Raw genomic sequence first — 20,382 nt, 5'->3', positions numbered from 1 at the left:
AAGATGTAGCTTCACTGACGCAGAAGTTAGTTCCTGAAAGCCTCATGTCTGTTAACAGGTAGAAGCATGAAGCACAGAAATAAAGTAGTATTATATACACTATATATACATAAAATATCATAAAATAGACAGTCCCCAACTTAGGACAGTTCCACTTATGATTTTTTGACTTTATGATGATGTGAAATTGATATAGACTCAGTAGAAACTACACTTTGAATTTTAAATTTTGACCTTTTCCCGGGCTAATGATATGCACTAATATACTCTCTCATGATGGTGGGCTGCAGCTGCCAGTCAGCCCCTCGATCACGAGGGTAAACAACCAATACACTTACAACCATTCTGTATGCACACAGCCATTCTGTTTTTCACTTTCAATACAGTATTCAATAAGTTACATGAGATATTCAACACCTTATTATAAAATAGGCTTTGTGTTAGATAACTTTGCTCAACTGTAAGCTAATATAAGTGTTTTGAGCACATTTAAGGTAGGTTAGGCTAAGCTATGATGTAGGTTAGGTTAGATGTATTAAATGCATTTTCGACTGACGGTATTTTCAACTTATGATAGGCTTACTGGGATGTAACCCCATTGTAAGTTGAGGAAGGTCTGTAATATAAACCCCAAATAAGATGAATTTCAGCATCTGCAAGCCTCAACCTTTTTTAGACAGTGTCACCAGCAGTTCTACGTCTCTGGCAGAAACTCTGTGGGCCAAGCAAAGCTGCATGAAGATAGGATGCATCTGTTCCTGCTCTGTACGGCCACTTCCAAAACCTTTTTTATCCTTGGCTAAACAAGGGAAACTTACAGTCAGTGGGGAGGGGTCTCTTGCTACTAAAGTGTTCCAAAGGATATGCTGTCCTTTTCACAACAATAAACAGCCCTTTGACAAACATCATTGGCACAATTCAATTATTCCTTAAATGAGATTCCTAAAAGTGAACTAACTGAATATAAAATATGAATATTATTTAAGATACTGACTTATTGACTTAGATGCTGACTTAGATATTTAAATGGATCCTGGCTTTTATATTCAACTGAGGTAGAAGACCTTAATATTTTCAAATTATGAAATAAAAGTTAAAATATTTAAAATTATATTTACTATTATAATTTTTCCTAGATCAATATAAGTACTTTTTAACTCACACTAAATATGGTATTAGCTAAGTATAAAATTAGTTCATTAACTTCAAGCTCAATGGTTCCATGACCATGAATTTGCACAAAATGTCTAAATATTGTTTTCAAAATGTAATTATTCTAATATTAGGGGATAAAAAATAAAATAATTCATTTCATATGTAAAATTCTTTCATCTGGGTATTTTTCAATCATGTCTTAGTGAGAATGTTAATACTGTCATCAACATTATTTCTTAATTAACTGCCCCCTTATGGTACACAACACTTAAATGATTATTCTATGTGAAATTAGCTCTCTGTTGATCTAAAGGGTGTGCTATACCTGTGCACCTATCAACCCATGGATTTTGGGTGACTTCTGCTAATCTGTGTGGAGATAAATGACATTACTAGGGTCAGAAACGACAAACAGATTGTTGTATCTCAACCGCCAGCACTTTCCTACAATGCTGTGGATCAGATGTCATCTTCAGGCTCAGCAGAAAAAGGCACCACGATTGATAAGATGTGTGTGGAAGATGTGTGCCCAGTGTTTGCTATCCTTTAAGGGACCCTGGAAAGCACCTTCTGACAACCAGATCTTAGACTATGGGAAACTGGAAAAGTAAAAATGTAGAGGTCTAGATAGCTTCCTTCCCACTTTTCTACCACCTAGAGATTCAGGTTCAGGGTGAGAAAGTGAGCTCTGGGAAGTGAAAGACTAGTCAATGACAAAGTTTTCTGGGCCACACTCCAGGAATACTAGAATGATTAACCCTTTAAAAAATTTTTTTCTGCAAGCTTTATTTTTTTCCTTTTCCATTATGGTTTATTACAGGATATTGAATATAGTTCCTCAGCTATACAGTAAAACCTTGTTGTTTATCCATTCTGTATTTAATAGTTTACACAGAATGATTATCCCTTGAAAAGAGAGGAAACATATGTCAAGAGGATCAGAAGACCATGCCTAGAAACTTGACAATCAAATGAGAGCACAGAAAACAAGAGAGAAAGGTCTGGATAAATTGAGATGTCATTAGGTATAATATTAAGAAAAAATTTTAAAGAGAATAATGGAAGAGGGTCCATGTAATTCATAGGACAAAACTGCTGAGACAATGCCTTAGAATAATATATTAAAGCCACAGGTGCAAAACTACAAGTAATAAGTTCAGTATTATCACAGGAAAACAAAATGACCTTATATATATTACCAAAACCTGTGGCATGAGTGAGTGTAATATCAATGTGAAGAATAAAAAGAGACAGAAGAGGAGGAAAAATGCAGCACACTGTATGTATCTGTATGGAAACTTACAAACATGCAGGTGGTGGCAGCATAAACAAATGCATTTGCATGAAAATAAATAAACAGGGACTTCCCTGGTGGCACAGTGGTTGAGAGTCTGCCTGCCAATACAGGGGACACAAGTTTAAGCCCTGGTCCGTGAGGATCCCACATGCTGCGGAGCAACTAAGCCCGTGCGCCACAACTACTGAGCCTGCGCTCTAGAGCCCGCGAGCCACAACTACTGAGCCTGCGTGCCACAACTACTGAAGCCCGCAAACCTAGAGCCTGTGGTCTGCAACAAGCCACCACAATGAGAAGCCCACGCACCACAACAAAGAGTAACCCCCACCTGCCACAACTAGAGAAAGCCTGCGTGCAGCAACGAAGACCCAACACGGCCGAAAATAAATTAAAAAAAAAAAAGCTTAAAAAAAGAAAAAAAATGAACAGGGACTTCCCTGGTGGCACAGTGGTTGAGAGTCTGCCTGCCAATGCAGGGGACACAGGTTTAAGCCCTGGTCAGGGTGGATCCCACATGCCATGGAGCAACTAAGCCCATGTGCCACAACTATTGAGCCTGCGCTCTAGAGCCTGCAAGCCACAACTACTGAGCCCATGTGCCACAACTACTGAAGCCTGTGTGCCTAGAGCCCATGCTCGGCAATAAGGGAGTCCGCTGTGATGAGAGGTCCGCACACTGTGGCAGGGAGTAGCCCCCGCTTGCTACAGCTGGATGAAGCCTACGCACAGCAACGAAGACCCAACACGGCCAAAAATAATTAAATAAATTAATTTTAAAAAAGAAAATAAATGAACAGAATGCATGTAATCTCATGGACGTATACTAGAGACTGTAGCCTGACCATGTGAAATGAATAATACAAAGGATATCTCATGACACACATCACAAGAGGAATACAGACAAAGTATAATAGTGTAGGGGATAACAACTATTCAAGACAGTGTCTAAGTCAGTTTGAATTGAGTTTTCTGTCACTCCCAAAGGAAAATCCAGACTCACACAGAAACTAGGGTCAAAGAGAGGTTAAGTGACTTGTTCCAACCTAGAATTCCATACCTAGATAAACTTTCAATCCAGAGTGAGGGTAAAATAAAGACATTTTAGATATGCAAGGTCTCAAAAATTTTACTACCCATGTATACTTTCCCAGGAAACTACAAAAGAATGTGCTCCACAAAGATAAGTGAGTAAATCAAGAAAACGGAAGACACAGGATCCAGGAAACTGAAGCTCCAACACAAGAAAGATGCAAAGGGAGTCCCCAAGATGTTGGGGAGGGACAGTAGCTATGCAGCTGCCCCCAGGAATAACCAGTACAGACTACACAGAAGGTTCAAAGATGGGAGGACTTTGGCTGGAGAGGGGTACTTTCAGATGATTTGATACAATTGACCACATGAAGATTTGCATTGACCATCTGTTGGGGATTGTGGAAAAAATTAGCAATAGGTACATGGGGAGCCAGCTTCAAGGATGGTTCCCCAACTGGAAAACCAATTAAATTTCAAGTCCCACCAGTGGAACGCTGCACCAGGACACTGAGATATACTGATAGTTCCCTCTTCCCCTGAGGCCTCACCCTGGAAGTGACTTTTTATCTTCTTTTGGTCCAACAGTGAGAGGCAGAGACAAGATGGCAGAGAAGAAGGACTTGAGCTCACCTCCTCCCATGAAAACATCAAAATCACAACTAACTGCTGAACAACCATCAACAAAAAAAGACTCAAACCTACCAAAAAAGATATTCTACATACAAAGACAAAGAAGAAGATGGTAGGAGGGGCACTTTCACAATATAATCAACTCCCACACCCGCTGGGTGGGTGACCCACAAACTGGAAAATAATTATATCTCAGAGGTTCTCCCACAGAAATGAGAGTTCTGAGCCCCATGTCAGGCTCCCCAGCCTGGGGGTGTCTGGCTTCAGGAGGAGAAGCCCCAAGAGCATTTGGCTTTGAAGGCCAGTGGGGCTTGAGTGCAGGAGCTCCACAGGACTGGGGGAAACAGAGACTCCACTCTTGGAGGGCGCACACAAGGTTTCACGTACACTGGGATCCAGGGCAAAGCAGTGACTCCACAGGAGCCTGGGCCAGACCTACCGGAAGGTCCTGGAGGATTTCCTGGGGAGGCGGAGGTCAGCTGTGGCTCACTGTGGGGGCAACAACACTTGTGGCAGAGGCCCTAGCAAATATTCATTGGTGTGAGCTCTCCTGGAGGTCACCACTTTGGCACTGAGACCCGGCCCCACCCAACAGCCTGCAGGCTCCAGTGCTGGGACACCTTAGGCCAAACAACCAACAGGATGGGAACCCAGCACCACCCATCAGCAGACCAGCTACCTAAAGTCATCCTGATCTCACAGCCATCTCTAAACACACCCTTTAACATGGACCTACCCACCAGAGGGACAAGACCCAGCTCCAACCACCAGTGGGCAGGCACCAGTCCCTCCCACCAGGAAGCCTGCATAAGCCCCTGGACCAACCTCACCCACTTGGGGGCAGACACCAGAAGCGAGAGAAGCTACAATCCTGCAGCCTGAGGAACAGAGGCCATAAACACAGAAAGTTAGACAAAATGAGACAGTAGAGAAATATGTTCCAGATGAATGAACAAGATTAAACTCCAGTAGAACAACAAGTGAATTGGAGATAGGCAATCTTCCTGAAAAAGAATTCAGAGTAACCATAGTAAAGATGATCCAAGATCTTGGAAAAAGAATGGAGGCACAGACCAAGAAGATACATGAAATGTTTAACAAAGAGCTAGAAGATTTAAAGAACAGAGATGAACAATACAATAACGGGAATGAAAAATACACTATAAGGAATCAATAGCAGAATAAATGAGGCAGAAGAATGAATAAGTGAGCTGGAAGACAGATGGGTGGAAATCACTGCTGCAGAACAGAAAAAAGAAAAAAGTATGAAAAGAAAAGAGGACAGTCTAAGAAACCTCTGGGACAACATTAAATGCACCAACATTCACATTATAGGGGTCTTAGAAAGAGAAGAGAGAAAGGGCCTGAAAAGATATTTGAAGAGATAATAGCAGAAAACTTCCCTAACATGGGAAAGGAAATAGCCACCCAAGTCCAGGAAGCACAGAGAGTCCCATACAGGATAAACCCAAGGAGGAACATGCCAAGACACATATTAATCAAACTGACAAAAAATTAAAGACAAAGAAAAATTAATGAAAGCAGCAAGGGAAAAACGACAAATAACACACAAGGGAACTCCCATAAGGTTAACAGCTTATTTCTCAGCAGACACTCTACAAGCCAGAAGGAAGTGGCATGGTATACTTAGATGAAAGGGAAGAACCTATAACCAAGATTACTCTACTTGGCAAGGATCTCATTCAGATTTGATGGAGAAATCAAAAGCTTTACAGACAAGCAAAAGCTAAGAGAATTCAGCACCACCAAACCAGCTCTACAACAAATGCTAAAGGAACTTCTCTAGGTGGGAAACACAAAAGAAAAGGACCTACAAAAACAAACCCAAAACAATTAAGAAAATGGTCATAGGAACACACATATCGATAATTACCTTAAACGTGAATGGATTAAATGCTTCAGCCAAAAGACACAGGCTTGCTGAATGGATAAAACAAGACCCATCTATATGCTGTATACAAGAGACCCACTTCAGACCTAGGGACACATACAGAGACTGAAAGTGAGGGGATGGAAAAAGATATTCCATGCAAATGGAAATCAAAAGAAAGCTGGAGTAGCAATACTCATATCAGATAAAATAGACTTTAAAATAAAGAATGTTACAAGAGACAAGAAAGGATACTACATAATGATAAAGGAATCAATCCAAAAAAGAAGATATAACAATTATAAATATATATGCACCCAACACAGGAGCACCTCAATACATAAGGCAACTGCTAACAGCTGTAAAACAGGAAAACGACAGTAACACAATAATAGTGGGGAACTTTAAAACCTCACTTACACCAATGGACAGATCATCCAAAATGAAAATAAATAAGGAAACAGAAGCTTTAAATGACACAATAGACCAAATAGATTTAATTGATATTTATAGGACATTCCATCCAAAAACAGCAGATTACACTTTCTTCTCAAGTGCGCACGGAATATTCTCCAGGATAGAGCACATCCTGGGTCACAAATCAAGCCTCAGTAAATTTAAGACAGTAGAAATCATATCAAGCATCTTTTCTGACTACAATGCTATGAGATTAGAAATCAATTAAAGGGAAGAAAACGTAAAAAACACAAACACATGGAGGCTAAACAATACGTTACTAAATAACCAAGAGATCACTGAAGAAATCAAAGAGGAAATCAAAAAATACCTAGAAACAAATGACAATGAAAACACGACAATCCAAAACCTATGAGATGCAGTAAAAGCAGTTCTAAAAGGGAAGTTTACAGCCATACAAGCCTACCTCAAGAAACAAGAAAAATCTCAAATAAACAATCTAATGTTACACCTAAAGGAACTAGAGAAAGAAGAACAAACAAAACCCAAAGTTAGCAGAAGGAAAGAAATCATCAAGATCAGAGCAGAAATAAATGAAATAGAAACAAAGAAAACAACAGCAAAGGTCAATAAAACTAAAAGCTGGTTCTTTGAGAAGATAAACAAAATGGATAAACAATTAGCCAGACTCACCAAGAAAAAGAGGGAGAGGACTCAAATCAATAAAATTAGAAATGAAAAAGAAGTTACAACAGACACCACAGAAATACAAAGCATCCCAAGAGACTACTACAAGCAACTCTATGCTAATAAAAGGGACAACCTGGAAGAAATGGACAAATTCTTAGAAAGGTATAACCTTCAAAGACTGAACGAGAAATAGAAAATATGAACAGACCATTCACAAGTAATGAAATTGAAACTGTGATTAAAATGCTTCCAACAAGGGCTTCCCTGGTGGTGCAGTGGTTAAGAATCCACCTGCCGATGCAGGGGATCGGGTTCGAGCCCTGGTGTGGGAAGGTCCCACATGCCACGGAGCAACGAAGCCCAGGCGCCACAACTACTGAGCCTGCACTCTAGAGCCCGCGAGCCACAACTACTGAAGCTCGCGTGACTAGAGCCCATGCTCCATAACAAGAGAATCCACCGCAATGAGAAGCCCGCGCACGGCAATGAAGAGTAGCCCCCATTCGCCACAACTAGAGAAAGCACACACGCAGCAAGGAAGACCCAACGCAGCCAAAAATAAATAAATTAAATTAATTAATTAATTTAAAAAATCATATTAAAAAGCTATAGAAAAAAATCTTCCAACAAACAAAAGTGCAGGACCAGATGGCTTCACAGGTGAATTCTATCAAACATTTAGAGAAGAGCTAACACCCATCCTTCTCAAAGTCTTCCAAAAAATTGCAGAAGAAGGAAAACCCCCGAACTCATTCTATGAGGCCACCATCACCCTGATACCAAAACCAGACAAAGCTACTACAAAAAAAGAAAATTATAGACCAATATAACTGATGAATATAGATGTAAAAATCCTCAACAAAATACTAGCAAACAGAATCCAACAACACATTAAAAGGATCATACACCATGATCAAGTGGGATTTATCCCAGGGATGCAAGGATTCTTCAATATACACAAATCAATGTGATACACCATATTAACAAACTGAATAAAAACCATATGATTATCTCAACAGATGCAGAAAAAGTTTTTGACAAAATTCCACACCCATTTATGATAAAAACTCTCCAGAAAGTGGGCATAGAGGGAACCTACCTCAACATAATAAAGGCCATATATGACAAACCCACAGCAAACTTCATTCTCAATGGTGAAAAACTGAAAGCATTTCCCCTAAGGTCAGGAACAAGACAAGGATGTCCACTCTCACCACTATTATTCAACATAGTTATGGAAGTCCTAGCCATGGCAATCAGAAAAGAAAAAGAAATAAAAGGAATCCAAACTGGAAAAGAAGAAGTAAAACTGTCACTGTTTGCAGATGACATGATACTATACATAGAGAATCCTAAAGATGCCACCAGAAAACTACTGGAGCTAATCAATGAATTTGGTAAAGTTGCAGGATACAAAATTAATGCACAGAAATCTCTGCATCTCTTGCAAATTCCTATACACTAATGATAAAAAATCTGAAAGAGAAATTAAGGAAACACTCCCATTTACCACTGCAACAAAAAGAATAAAATACCTAGGAATAAACCTACCTAGGGAGACAAAAGACCTGTATGCAGAAAACTATAAGACACTGATGAAAGAAATTAAAGATGATACAAACAGATGGAGAGATATACCATGTTCTTGGATTGGAAGAATCAATACTGTGAAAAATGACTATACTACCCAAAGCAATCTACAGATTCAATGCAATCCCTATCAAATTACCAACGGCATTTTTTACAGAACTAGAACAAAAAATCTCAAAATTTGTATGGAGACACAAAGGACCCCGTATAGCCAAAGCAGTCTTGAGGGGAAAAAACAGAGCTGGAGGAATCAGACTCCCTGACTTCAGACTATACTACAAAGCTACAGTAATCAAGACAGTATGGTACTGGCACAAAAACAGAATTATAGATCAGTGGAACAGGATAGAAAGTCCAGAGATAAACCCACGCACCTATGGTCAACTAATCTATGACAAAGGAGGCAAGGACATACAATGGAGAAAAGACAGTCTCTTAAACAAGTGGTGCTGGGAAAACTGGACAGCTCCATGTAAAAGAATGAAATTAGAACACTCCCTAACACCATACACAAAAATAAACTCAACATGGATTAGAGACCTAAATGTAAGACCAGGCACTATAAAACTCTTAGAGGAAAGCATAGGAAGAACACTCTTTGACATAAATCACAGCAAGATCTTTTTTGATACACCTCCTAGAGTAATGGAAATAAAACCAAAAATAAACAAATGGGACCTAATGAAACTTAAAAGCTTTTGCACAGCAAAGGAAACCATAAACAAGATGAAAAGACAACCCTCAGAATGGGAGAAAATATTTGCAAACAAATCAATGGACAAAGGATTAATCTCCAAAACATATAAACAGCTCATGCAGCTTAATATTAAAAAAACAAACAACCCAATCCAAAAATGGGCAGAAGACCTAAATATACATTTCTCCAAAGAAGACATACAGATGGCCAAGAGGCACAAGAAAAGCTGCTCAACATCACTAATTGTTAGAGAAATGCAAATCAAAACTAAATTGAGGTATCACCTCACATCAGTTAGAATGGGTATCATCAGAAAATCTACAAACAACAAATGCTGGAGAGGGTGTGGAGAAAAGGGAACCCTCCTGCACTGTTGGTAGGAATGTAAATTGATACAGCCACTATGGAGAACAGTATGGAGGTTCCTTAAAAAACTAAAAATAGAATTACCATATGATCCAGCAATCCCACTACTGGGCATATAACCAGAGAAAATCATAATTCAAAAAGACACATGCACCCCAATGTTCACTGCAGCACTATTTACAATAGCCAGGTCATGGAAGCAACCTAAATGCCCATCAAGAGATGAATGGATAGAGAAGATGTGGTACATATATACAATGGAATATTACTCAGCCATAAAAAAGAAAGGAATTGGGTCATTTGTAGAGACGTGGATGCATCTAGAGACTGTCATACAGAGTGAAGCAAGTCAGAAGGAGAAAAACAAATATCATATATTAACACATATAAGTGGAACCTAGAAAATGGTACAGATGAACTGGTTTGCAGAGCAGAAATTGAGACACAGAAGTAGAGAACAAACGTATGAACACGAATGGGGGAAAGCGGCGGGTGGTGGTGGTGGTGGTGTGATGAATTGGGCGATTGGGATTGACATGTATACACTGTTGTGTATAGAACTGATGACTTATAACGACCTGCTGTGTAAAAAATTAATAAAATTAAAACAAAGAAACAAACAAAAACCAAAATCTATGGGACGCAGCAAAAGCAGTTCTAAGAGGGAAGTTTATAGCAATACAATCTTACCTCAGGAACAAGAAAACTCTCAAACAACCTAACCTTATACCTAAAGCAACTAAAGAAAGAAGAACAAACAAAACCCATAGTCAGTAGAAGGAAAGAAATCATAAAGGTCAGAGCAGAAATAAATGAAATAGAGATGAAAACAATAAAAAAGATCAATAAAACTAAAAGCTGGTTCTTTGAAAAGATAAACAAATTGATAAACCTTTAGCCAGACTTATCAAGAAAAAAAGGGAGAGGGCTCAAATCAAGAAAATAAGAAATGAAAAAGGAGAAGATACAACTGACACCACAAAGGATCATAAGAGACTACCACAAGCAACTATATGCCAATAAAATGGACAACCTAGAAGAAATGGACAAATTCTTAGAAAGGTACGATCTTCCAAGACTGAACCAGGAAGAAATAGAAAATAGGAACAGACCAATCACAAGTACTGAAATTGAAACTGTGATTTAAAAAACTACCAACAAACAGAAGTCCAGGACCAGATGGCTTCACAGGCAAATTCTATCAAACATTTACAGGAGAGTTAACAACTATCCTTCTGAAACTCTTCCAAAAATTGCAGAGGAAGGAAAACTCCTAAACTCATTCTACAAGGCCACCATCACCCTGATACCAAAACCAGACCACACAAAAAAGAAAATTACAGGCCAATATCACTGATGAACATAGATGCAAAAATCTGCAACAAAATACTTGCAAACCAAATCCAACAATACATTAAAAGAATCATACACCATGATCATGAAAGTAGGATTTAACCCAGGGATGCAATGATTTTTCAACACCCACAAATTGGTCAGTGTGATACACCAAATTAACAAATTGAAGAATAAAAACCATATGATCATCTTAATAGATGCAGAAAAAGCTTTTGATAAAAATCAACACCCATTTATAAAAACTCTCCAGAAAGTGGGCATAGAGGGAAACTACCTCAACATAATAAAGTACCTCAACATAAATAAACTACCTCAACATAAAAAATAAAATGGGTTTGTCATGTATGACAAACCCACAGCTAACATCGTACTCAACTGTGAAAAGCTGAGAGCATTTCCTCTAAGATCAGGAAGTAGACTAGGATGTCCACTCTCACCACTGTTATTCAACATAGTTCTGGAAGTCCTAGCCATGACAATCAGAGAAGAAAAAGAAATAAAAGGAATCCAAACTGGAAAAGAAGAAGTAAAACTGTCACTGTTTGCAGATGACATGATACTACATGTAGAAAATCCTAAAGATGCTACCAGAAAACTACTAGAGCTCATCAATGAATTCAGTAAAGTTGCAGAATACAAAATTAATACACAGAAATCTGTTGCATTTCTATACACTAACAATGAAATATCAGAAAGAGAAATTAAAGAAACAATCCCATTTACCATCACATAAAGAAGAATAAAATACTTAGGAATAAACCTACCTAAGAAGGCAAAAGGCCTGTACCCTGAAAAGTGTAAGATGCTGATAAAAGAAATTGAAGATGACACAAACAGATGGAGAGATTATACCATGTTCTTGGACTAGAGGAATCAATACTGTCAAAATGACTTTACTACCCAGGGCAATCTACAGACTCAATATAATCCCTATCAAATTACCAATGGCATTTTTCACAGAACTAGAACAAAAAAAATTAAAATTTGTATAGAAACAAAAAAGACCCCGAATAGCCAAAGCAATCCTGAGAAAGAAAAAAAGAGCTGGCGGAATAAGGCTCCTATAGAAATATAGATCAATGGAACAGGATAGAAAGTCCAGAAACAAACGCACGCACCTATGGTCAATTAATCTACAACAAAGGAGGCAAGAACATACAATGAAGAAAAGACAGTCTCTTCAGTAAGTGGTGCTGGGAAAACTGGACAGCTATACATAAAAGAAGGAAATTAAAACATTCTCTAGCACCACACCAAAAATAAACTAAAAATGGATTAAAGACCTAAATGTAAGGCCAGATACTATCAAACTCTTAGAGGGAAACATAGGCAAAACACTTCTAGATCCACCTCCTAGAGTAATGAAAATAACAAATGGGAACTAAGTAAACTTAAAAGCTTTTGCACAGCAAAGTAAACTTTAAAGAAAATACAAAGGCAACTCTCAGAATGGGAGAAAATATTTGCAAATGATGTGACAAGGAATGAATCTCCAAAATATACAAATAGCTCAATATCAAAAAAACCAAACAAACCCAATCAAAAAATGGGCAGAAGACCTAAATAGATATTTCACCAAAGAAGACACACAGATTGCCAAAAGCACATAAAAAGATGCTCAACATCAGTAATTATCAGAGAAATGCAAACCAAAACTACAATGAGGTATCACCTCACTCTGGTCAGAATGGCCATCATCAAAAAGTCTACAAACAATAAGTGCTGGAGAGGGTGTGGAGAAAAGGGAACCGTCCTACACCTTGATGGGAATATAAATTGGTACAACCACTATGGAGAACAGTATGGAGGTTCCTTAACAAACTAAAATAGAGCTACCATACAGTCTAGCAATCCCACTCCTGGGCATATATCTGGAGAAAACCATAATTTGGAAAGATACATGCAACCTGATGTTCATGCAACACTATTTATGATGTTCATGCCAAGACATGGAAGCAACCTAAATGTCCATCAACAGAGGAATGGATAAAGAAGATGTGGTATATATATATATATATATATATATATATATATATATACACACACACACACACACACACAATGGACTATTACTCAGCCATAAAAAAAAAGAATGAAATAACGCCATTTGCAGCAACATGGATGGACCTGGAGATTATTCAACTAAGTGAAGTAAGTCAGACAAAGACAAATATCATATGCTATCATTTATATGTGGAATCTAAAAAAACGATACAAATGTACTTATTTACAAAACAGAAACAGATTCACAGTTTTCAAAAACAAACTTATTGTTACCAAAGGGGAAAGGTGACAGAAGGGATAAATTAGGAGTTTGGGATTAACATAAACACACTACTATATTTAAAATAGATAATCAACAAGGACCTACTGTATAGCACAGGTACCTCTACTCAATATTCTGTAATAACTTATGTGGGAAAAGAATCTGAAAAAGAATGGATGTATGTATATGTACAACTGAATCACTTCGCTGTACACCTGAAACTAACACAACATTGTAAATCAACTATACTCCAATATAAAATAAAAATTTTTAAAAAGGGATGGTCCCAAATGAGCCCCACCTCCTGGTATTCACACCCATCTGTAGTCCCTCACACACTGCACTGCCCTTTTTGACCAACAGCATATGGCAGAAGTGATGGCATGTCGCTTCCAAAATTAGGTTATAAAAGACTGTAGCCTCTGTCTCAGGTAACCTCTCACTTTTGATCTCTCACTCTGGAGGAAGCAAGCTGCCATGCTGTATGCAGCCTTGTTGAGAGGTCCACATGGCAAAGAACTAAAGCCTCTGGCCAAGAGCCAGCAAGAAAATGATGCCTCTTGCCAGCAATCATGTTGAGGAGCCTGGAAACTGATTCTCCAGTTTAGAGAATCTCCAGTTTAGTTATTTAGAAATAACTAAAGTTATTTCTCCAGGCGAGAAATAACTTTAGTCCCAGATGACATCTTGACTACAACTTTATGAAAATTCTTAAGCAGAACCACCCAACTAAGGTGCTCTCAGAGTCCAGACCCTCAGAAACTGGGTGAGATAATGACTGTTGTTTTAAAAGCTGATAAGTTTTGAGGTAATTTATTATGTAGCAATAGATAACTAATGCATGTAAAAACTAAGGTACATATAAAAACTAGGCAAATAAAAAACAAAGAAGTTTTAAACTTCAGGAAAAAGTTACTTGAGAAAGGAAATATCACAGATTTGCACTTGGCACACCAGCAAAAATGATTTAGACACTTATAATAAAATAAACTAACGCTGAATATTGATTCAGCCCAACATGATAATAGCATTCAGCCCAAAATGATAATAGCAATGATATTACTAGAAGTGGGAGTTTGAGAGAGATGGGGAAGTAAATACTTTTCTACTATTATCAGAAATTCAACAGATAGTGTATAATATTCAAAGTCTGGAAACAGCCCATAAGCACATTATTCAGAAATACAGAAGTAAATTACAGAAGAAACGTAAAAGATATGAAAATTGTGGCTTTGAGGAGAGATTCTGAATGATGTGGAGAGATTTGTTATTTTACTTTATGTACCTTTGGTACTCTTTTTTTTTTTAAGGTAGGTGTATTTTATTTTCATCTTATACATGAGGAAACAGACACAGAGAGATTAAGCAACTTGATCAACATACATAAAGATGTTCATCATAGCATAAATTATAATTGTTGAATAAACACAGGAGGGAGTCCAAATATCCAAAAGTAGGCAAACTGTGTTAAATCAATTATGGTACATCATTTGATGGAGGTACTTTAATAATAGTCTATATAAGATTAAGAAGTTTCTTTTCTATTCCTAGTTTGCTAAGTTAGTTGCCCCAGGTGTTGAATTTTATTGAATGCTTTTCTAATCTACTGAGATGACCAAATGATTTTTTTTGATTCTGACAAATTAATGCAGTATTAAAATATCAAGGAAAGAAGAAAATCATGTCTTTTTTCCAGATTCTTTTCCATTATAGGTTATTATAAGATATTGAGTACAGTTCCCTGTGCTATACAACAGGTCCTTGGTTATCTATTTTATATATAGTAGCACGTGTATGTTAATCCTAAACTCCTAATTTATCGCCCCTCCTTCCGCTATCCACTTTAGTAACCATAAGTTTTTCTTTTCTTTTTATTTATTTATTTTTTGCGGTACGCGGGCCTCTCACTGTTGTGGCCTCTCCCGTTGCGGAGCACGGGCTCCGGACGCGCAGGCTCAGCGGCCATGGCTCACGGGCCCAGCCGCTCCACGGCATGTGGGATCTTCCCGGACCGGGTCACGAACCCATGTCCCCTGCATCGGCAGGCGGACTCTCAACCACTGCGCCACCAGGGAAGCCCTGTTTTCGTTTCTCTTTAAAGATTTTTTTGATGTGGACCATTTTTAAAGTCTTTATTGAATTTGTTACAATATTGCTTCTGTTTTATGTTTTGGTTTTTTGGCCACGAGGCATGTGGGATCTTAGCTCCGGATTAGGGATCGAACCGGCACCCCCTGCCCTGGAAGGATAAGTCTTAAACACTGGACAGCCAGGGAAGTCTGCACAAGTTTGTTTTCTATGTCTGTGAGTCTATTTCTGTTTTGTAAATAAGTTCATTTATCTTTTGATAGTCTTTAAGTTCTTAAACCACATACATGAATTACTTTAATAAAAGTAATTTAAGATAACAATAAAAACAGACTGTAACAAAAGATCCAGTCTAATAAAATTAAGGACAAAACAACATCATAAATGAAAAAGGCTTGCAGACCCTAAGCTCAAACTTAGTGAGCAGGGTTATGTGATTACTAATATTTTTCTGTACAGTAACAGGAACACGGCATCTGGCAACCGAGAAGCTGGCAGACCTGCTCTAGTTGACAGTAGGTAAGCAAAACCTGAAAAATTCTGTTTTATCCTGAGAATTTCACATTAGAATAATTCCAGTTGAGTTACTAGGATTATGACAGATAGATAATCCATGACGTGTAGAGTCCATGACATGGACAGTGTCTAAACCTTCTACAGTTGTTAAGGAAAACCTCAAAAATTCTGTTCCATCCTGAGAAATACACATTAGAATCACCCCAGATAAGACAATCCATGACTGACTGATATAGAGTCCCTGACACAGAGGCATGGCTGAAAGAAACGTTAAAGCCGAAACAGAAAGACTCAGGGAGACAAGGTGGTTGCCAGAACTATTAGAAGGGTAATTTTAAAATATCTGAAGGTTTAACAAGTAGAAGAGTAAAATTAGACTTACTCTCATACTTTTACAGGTCAGAATTCAAACCAAGGGGTGGATGTTACAATGGAACAGACTGCAATTTTCCAGCAACTAGGCTTTGTAACTAGGATTTTCTAGAAACAAAAACGGAAACAGCCTGCCTTGTAAAAGAGAACACCCCCATTGCTGGAAATATTCAAACCTAGACCATACAACCACTGTTTAGAGTGACTAGAACCCTGGGGGAATCTAATTGCTCATTAAAAAAAAAAAAAAGCACCAGTGCACAATCACACACAATTCTGCATACATTTCTAGGGAGTTCACAGACCCCAAGAAGTACCTCCATGGATCCCAGAGTAAGAATCTCTATTGCAGAAGAGTAGACTAGGGCTTCCCTGGTGGCACAGTGGTTAAGAATCCCCCTGCCAATGCAGGGGACATGGGTTTGAGCCCTGGTCCGGGAAGATCCCACATGCCGCGGAGCAGTTAAGCCCGTGCGCCACAACTACTGAGTCTGTGCTCTAGAGCCCGCGAGCCACAACTACTGAGCCCGTACGCCACAACTACTGAGCCTGTGCTCTATAGCCCCATGATCCACAACAAGAGAAGCCACTGCAGTGGGAAGCCCATGCACTACAACGAGAAGCCCGTGCACCACAACAAAGAGTAGTCCCCACTCACCGCAACCAAAGAAAGCTCGCACACAGCAACAAAGACCCAACGCAGCCAAAAATAAAATAAATAAATTTATTTAAAAAAAACAGTATATCACCTTAAAAAAAAAGAAGAGTAGGGCTTCCCTGGTGGTGCAGTGGTTGAGAGTCTGCCTGCCGATGCAGGGGACACGGGTTCATGCCCCAGTCCGGGAAGATCCCACATGCTGCGGAGTGGCTGGGCCCATGAGCCATGGCCGCTGAGCCTGCGCATCCGGAGCTAAGAGGCCCGCGTACCACCAAAAAAAAAAAAAAAAAAAAAGAAGAGTAGATATCTTCAAGTTTCCTTCTATTTCTGTGACACTAGTTTAAGACAGTGAAAGTTAAACATATTATACTCTATATGGTTCATGTTTTTATTATCTATATGCTTGTTTCAGCTGTACAAGTTACCTATAAATATGACCATCGGAATAGTATCAATATTTATGGTGACTGTGAAAACTGGGAAAAGATAACTCCTCTGGGCTGTCTAGTCAGAAACACATGCCCCTTCCTCTGGGCTGCTGTGGCCCAGGTCAGGACACACCGCTTGACAAGAAGAGAAAGGCTGGGTGTTAGTCCCTACCCACCTGTGAGCAGGGCCCAACCAGATCCAATGTAACCAGCAGGCCAGAGACTGGTCATCTGGTTAAAGGGTTGAAGTACCTAAATTTTTATCAAAGTATTACAATAAATTTTACCACTGGTTGTTAAATCATTATAATACTTGGGAAAAAAAAAAGTAGGAAAAAATGCATTACCCCGTTTTTACTGCCAATGAAGAAAACAGACTTTTCTCCAGTTTCAACTCCATTGCCTTCACTTCCATTACTTCCCCGTTTTTCCACTTCAGCTCTTGCGATTTCCCAGAGAGTTTCACTATATGAGGCAGAAAACCAAAATTCAGAGAAACAAAAAAGAATCCTTTCAAAAATTTCTTTCCAGCCCAAAGAAAATTTATTTCAGTCAGATTTATAAAACAAATCAACATCATTTTGGGGGGGGACAATTTACTGGTAAAACTTCGGAGGATTAGTCATTCTCTTTGTACTAGATTGAAGCAGAAAATGATAAGCAGAGTATTTATTGCCAGGATTTGAGGTTGTCTGATTTGGGGGCTTCCGGGCAAGGCTGAAAGCTGTGTGTGTTAGCGTCTCAGACACACATGAATGTACAATGACTTTTGGAAACGCACAACTTGAAAACCACCAACATCTAGGAAAAGGGGGAATGTGTAAAGCCAGTGTACCACATAATCTTTGCCCCCTGAAAGTTTTTGGCTTTGTTTTTTAAATTATATATTTTTTGGCTCAAGATTCCTTTTTTAAAATATAAAAAAGGGGGAAAATCACCTAAAATCACTTTTGAAAATCATCTTTTCATTTACCTCTCTACACACTCATATAATTTTATACAAATAAGATTATATCTTTTTTTTTAAAGTAAAGCCTAAATGAATTATGGAGTATTGAACTAAAAATACATGAGAAAGATTTGATGTGTTACAAGCTCGAATCTACTACTTTCTACATAGAGTATGCCAACTTGAGCAAATTACCTAACCTCTCTGGATCCTTCATTGCTTTATTAAGTCAACAAGTATTTCTTGAGCGCCTAATATATGAAAGCTGCTGTGCTAGTCCCCAGGCTCACCTGTTTCTTCACCTCTAAAATGCTGATAAAAAAGAATACCAACATCATAGGATTGCCATGACTGTTCAAATGTGATAATTCATTTAGGTTAGGGCCTGGCCTATACATAATCACCTAAAATCAGTGACTGTTTATAATCATTATTATTCAAGAACCAGGAATGAAAAAAAGGGGGTTAGAAAAGAGCAAAACAGGTGTCCCTAAATGTCTGCACTAAAATTCACACATTTATTTCACAGGTGAGCCCCTAAGAGCTCAGTCCGGGCCTGTTTGCTCTTCAATTACACACTATTTCTTCATTATTGTGATTATCTTCTTTCCAAGTTCCCAGCAGAAAAGAGAGAAGGAGGTGTTGTAACCAATTAAACCGTGATGGGAAGCTTAAGGTTCATAAACTCAATAGAGGTCACACCGCCCATCCACCATGTGAGAAAAACAGACTTCCCTGCTCTGTGATGGACTCCAGGACTCATCTCTCCCGATGTCTTCATAAGTCGTTTAGAGAAGGTTTAGGTATGACCTTGAGAACAAGCAACTAAAATAGACATCATAGAACTGAAGAGCTAAAATGTATTTGATAGGTGATTAAAATCCCACCCCCACCCCTGCTGCCCGTTTATATATGACCTTACATTCTTCACAGTGCCTTCACAAGTTAGGCTCATTTATTGTTGTCGTGAACTCCTGCACCCGGAGCCGAGGTCCCTGAGGAAGTGGCTTGTGGTCTGGTTCACCGCCTGAAACTGTTCCTAAAACATTCCCTAACCCTCGAGAAACTCTTATTGAAAAAGTGAATAACTGGAGTTGAATGATCTTTCAAAATCTCTTAACTTTTCCACATGGGGAACTTTTCTACTTGCTTTCGGCAGAATCCACACTCTCAAGGATAGTGCCTACGGATCCTTGACCAACAAGACAGGAATTGCAAAGAGGACGAACTCACAATTTTCTTCCACCAACGGGTCCCGCGAGGATCTCCTCTCCCCAAATATACCCGCAGCGGCCTCTCCCTCCACCCCTCCCCCATCTCCACCCCTTCCTGGCTGGGCTGGGAAAGAAGGGAGGCTCTCGAGGGGAGCATAAGCCAGGCGCAAGCAGGGTTGCAGGGATACCTGGGCATCGTGGCTCGGCCGCCCCACTGTCGTGGTCTCCGCGCAGGGTCCAGCCTAGAATCAGCGGGACCGCGAGCTCTGCGCGAGGCCGGCTTAGTGCTGGCTCGTGGGTTGCTATGGTAGCGACGTCACCAGTAAAGGTTGCGTATAGAAGAGGGGCATCATGGGAAATGTAGTTTTCGGCGTTCTTTTCGAGCCTCTCAGCTTCATCCGTTAGGGTGGGAGAGAGAGGCGACAAGTGGTAATAAATCTGGGACCTAAAAACTCTGGGCTGGAAGTGTTCTTTTATTTTAAAAGTATTCTACTGAGTACCGACTATTTATATGCCAGGGGTCTCTCTCTCTTCAATTACTTTTCTCTCCCCAATAGCAGTGAATTGAGAATGGAGAACGAAACAATCTCCTGAGCTGTTTTCTAGTGATTTACTAGAGGCAAAGAATATTTACGATTTTAGTATTTTCCAACTTTCTGCTTGTTTGGTTGTTTCAGGTGTTATGCAATAGCACATCATTTATTAATAAGTTAATAAAGCAAATGCATCTCCATAATACTTCATTTACTTTATCTCCAAATCAATAAAAA

The 20,382-nt window shown here is 39.0% G+C and overlaps 1 protein-coding gene across 2 annotated transcripts in view; it reads right to left on the bottom strand.

The window, feature by feature from the left end:
- Positions 1 to 19,891, bottom strand: part of DYNC2LI1 (dynein cytoplasmic 2 light intermediate chain 1) — a 45,822-nt gene extending 25,931 nt beyond the window's left edge. For both annotated transcript variants that reach the window (XM_082851792.1, XM_082851791.1), the window contains exons 1-2: positions 19,801 to 19,891; positions 17,797 to 17,914 (exon numbers count right to left, since the gene is read on the bottom strand). In XM_082851792.1, the coding sequence (XP_082707918.1) occupies positions 17,797 to 17,914; positions 19,801 to 19,808 (126 nt within the window). In that variant the 5' untranslated portion in view covers positions 19,809 to 19,891. The remainder of the gene's footprint in view (positions 1 to 17,796; positions 17,915 to 19,800) is intronic.
- Positions 19,892 to 20,382: the final 491 nt, after the last annotated feature.

The sequence above is a fragment of the Leucopleurus acutus genome (genome assembly GCF_964270905.1).
Source record: "Leucopleurus acutus genome assembly, chromosome: 12".
Lineage (NCBI taxonomy): Eukaryota > Metazoa > Chordata > Mammalia > Artiodactyla > Delphinidae > Leucopleurus > Leucopleurus acutus.
Note: the sequence above shows the minus strand (reverse complement) of the source record. Positions and strands in the feature narration are given on the sequence as shown.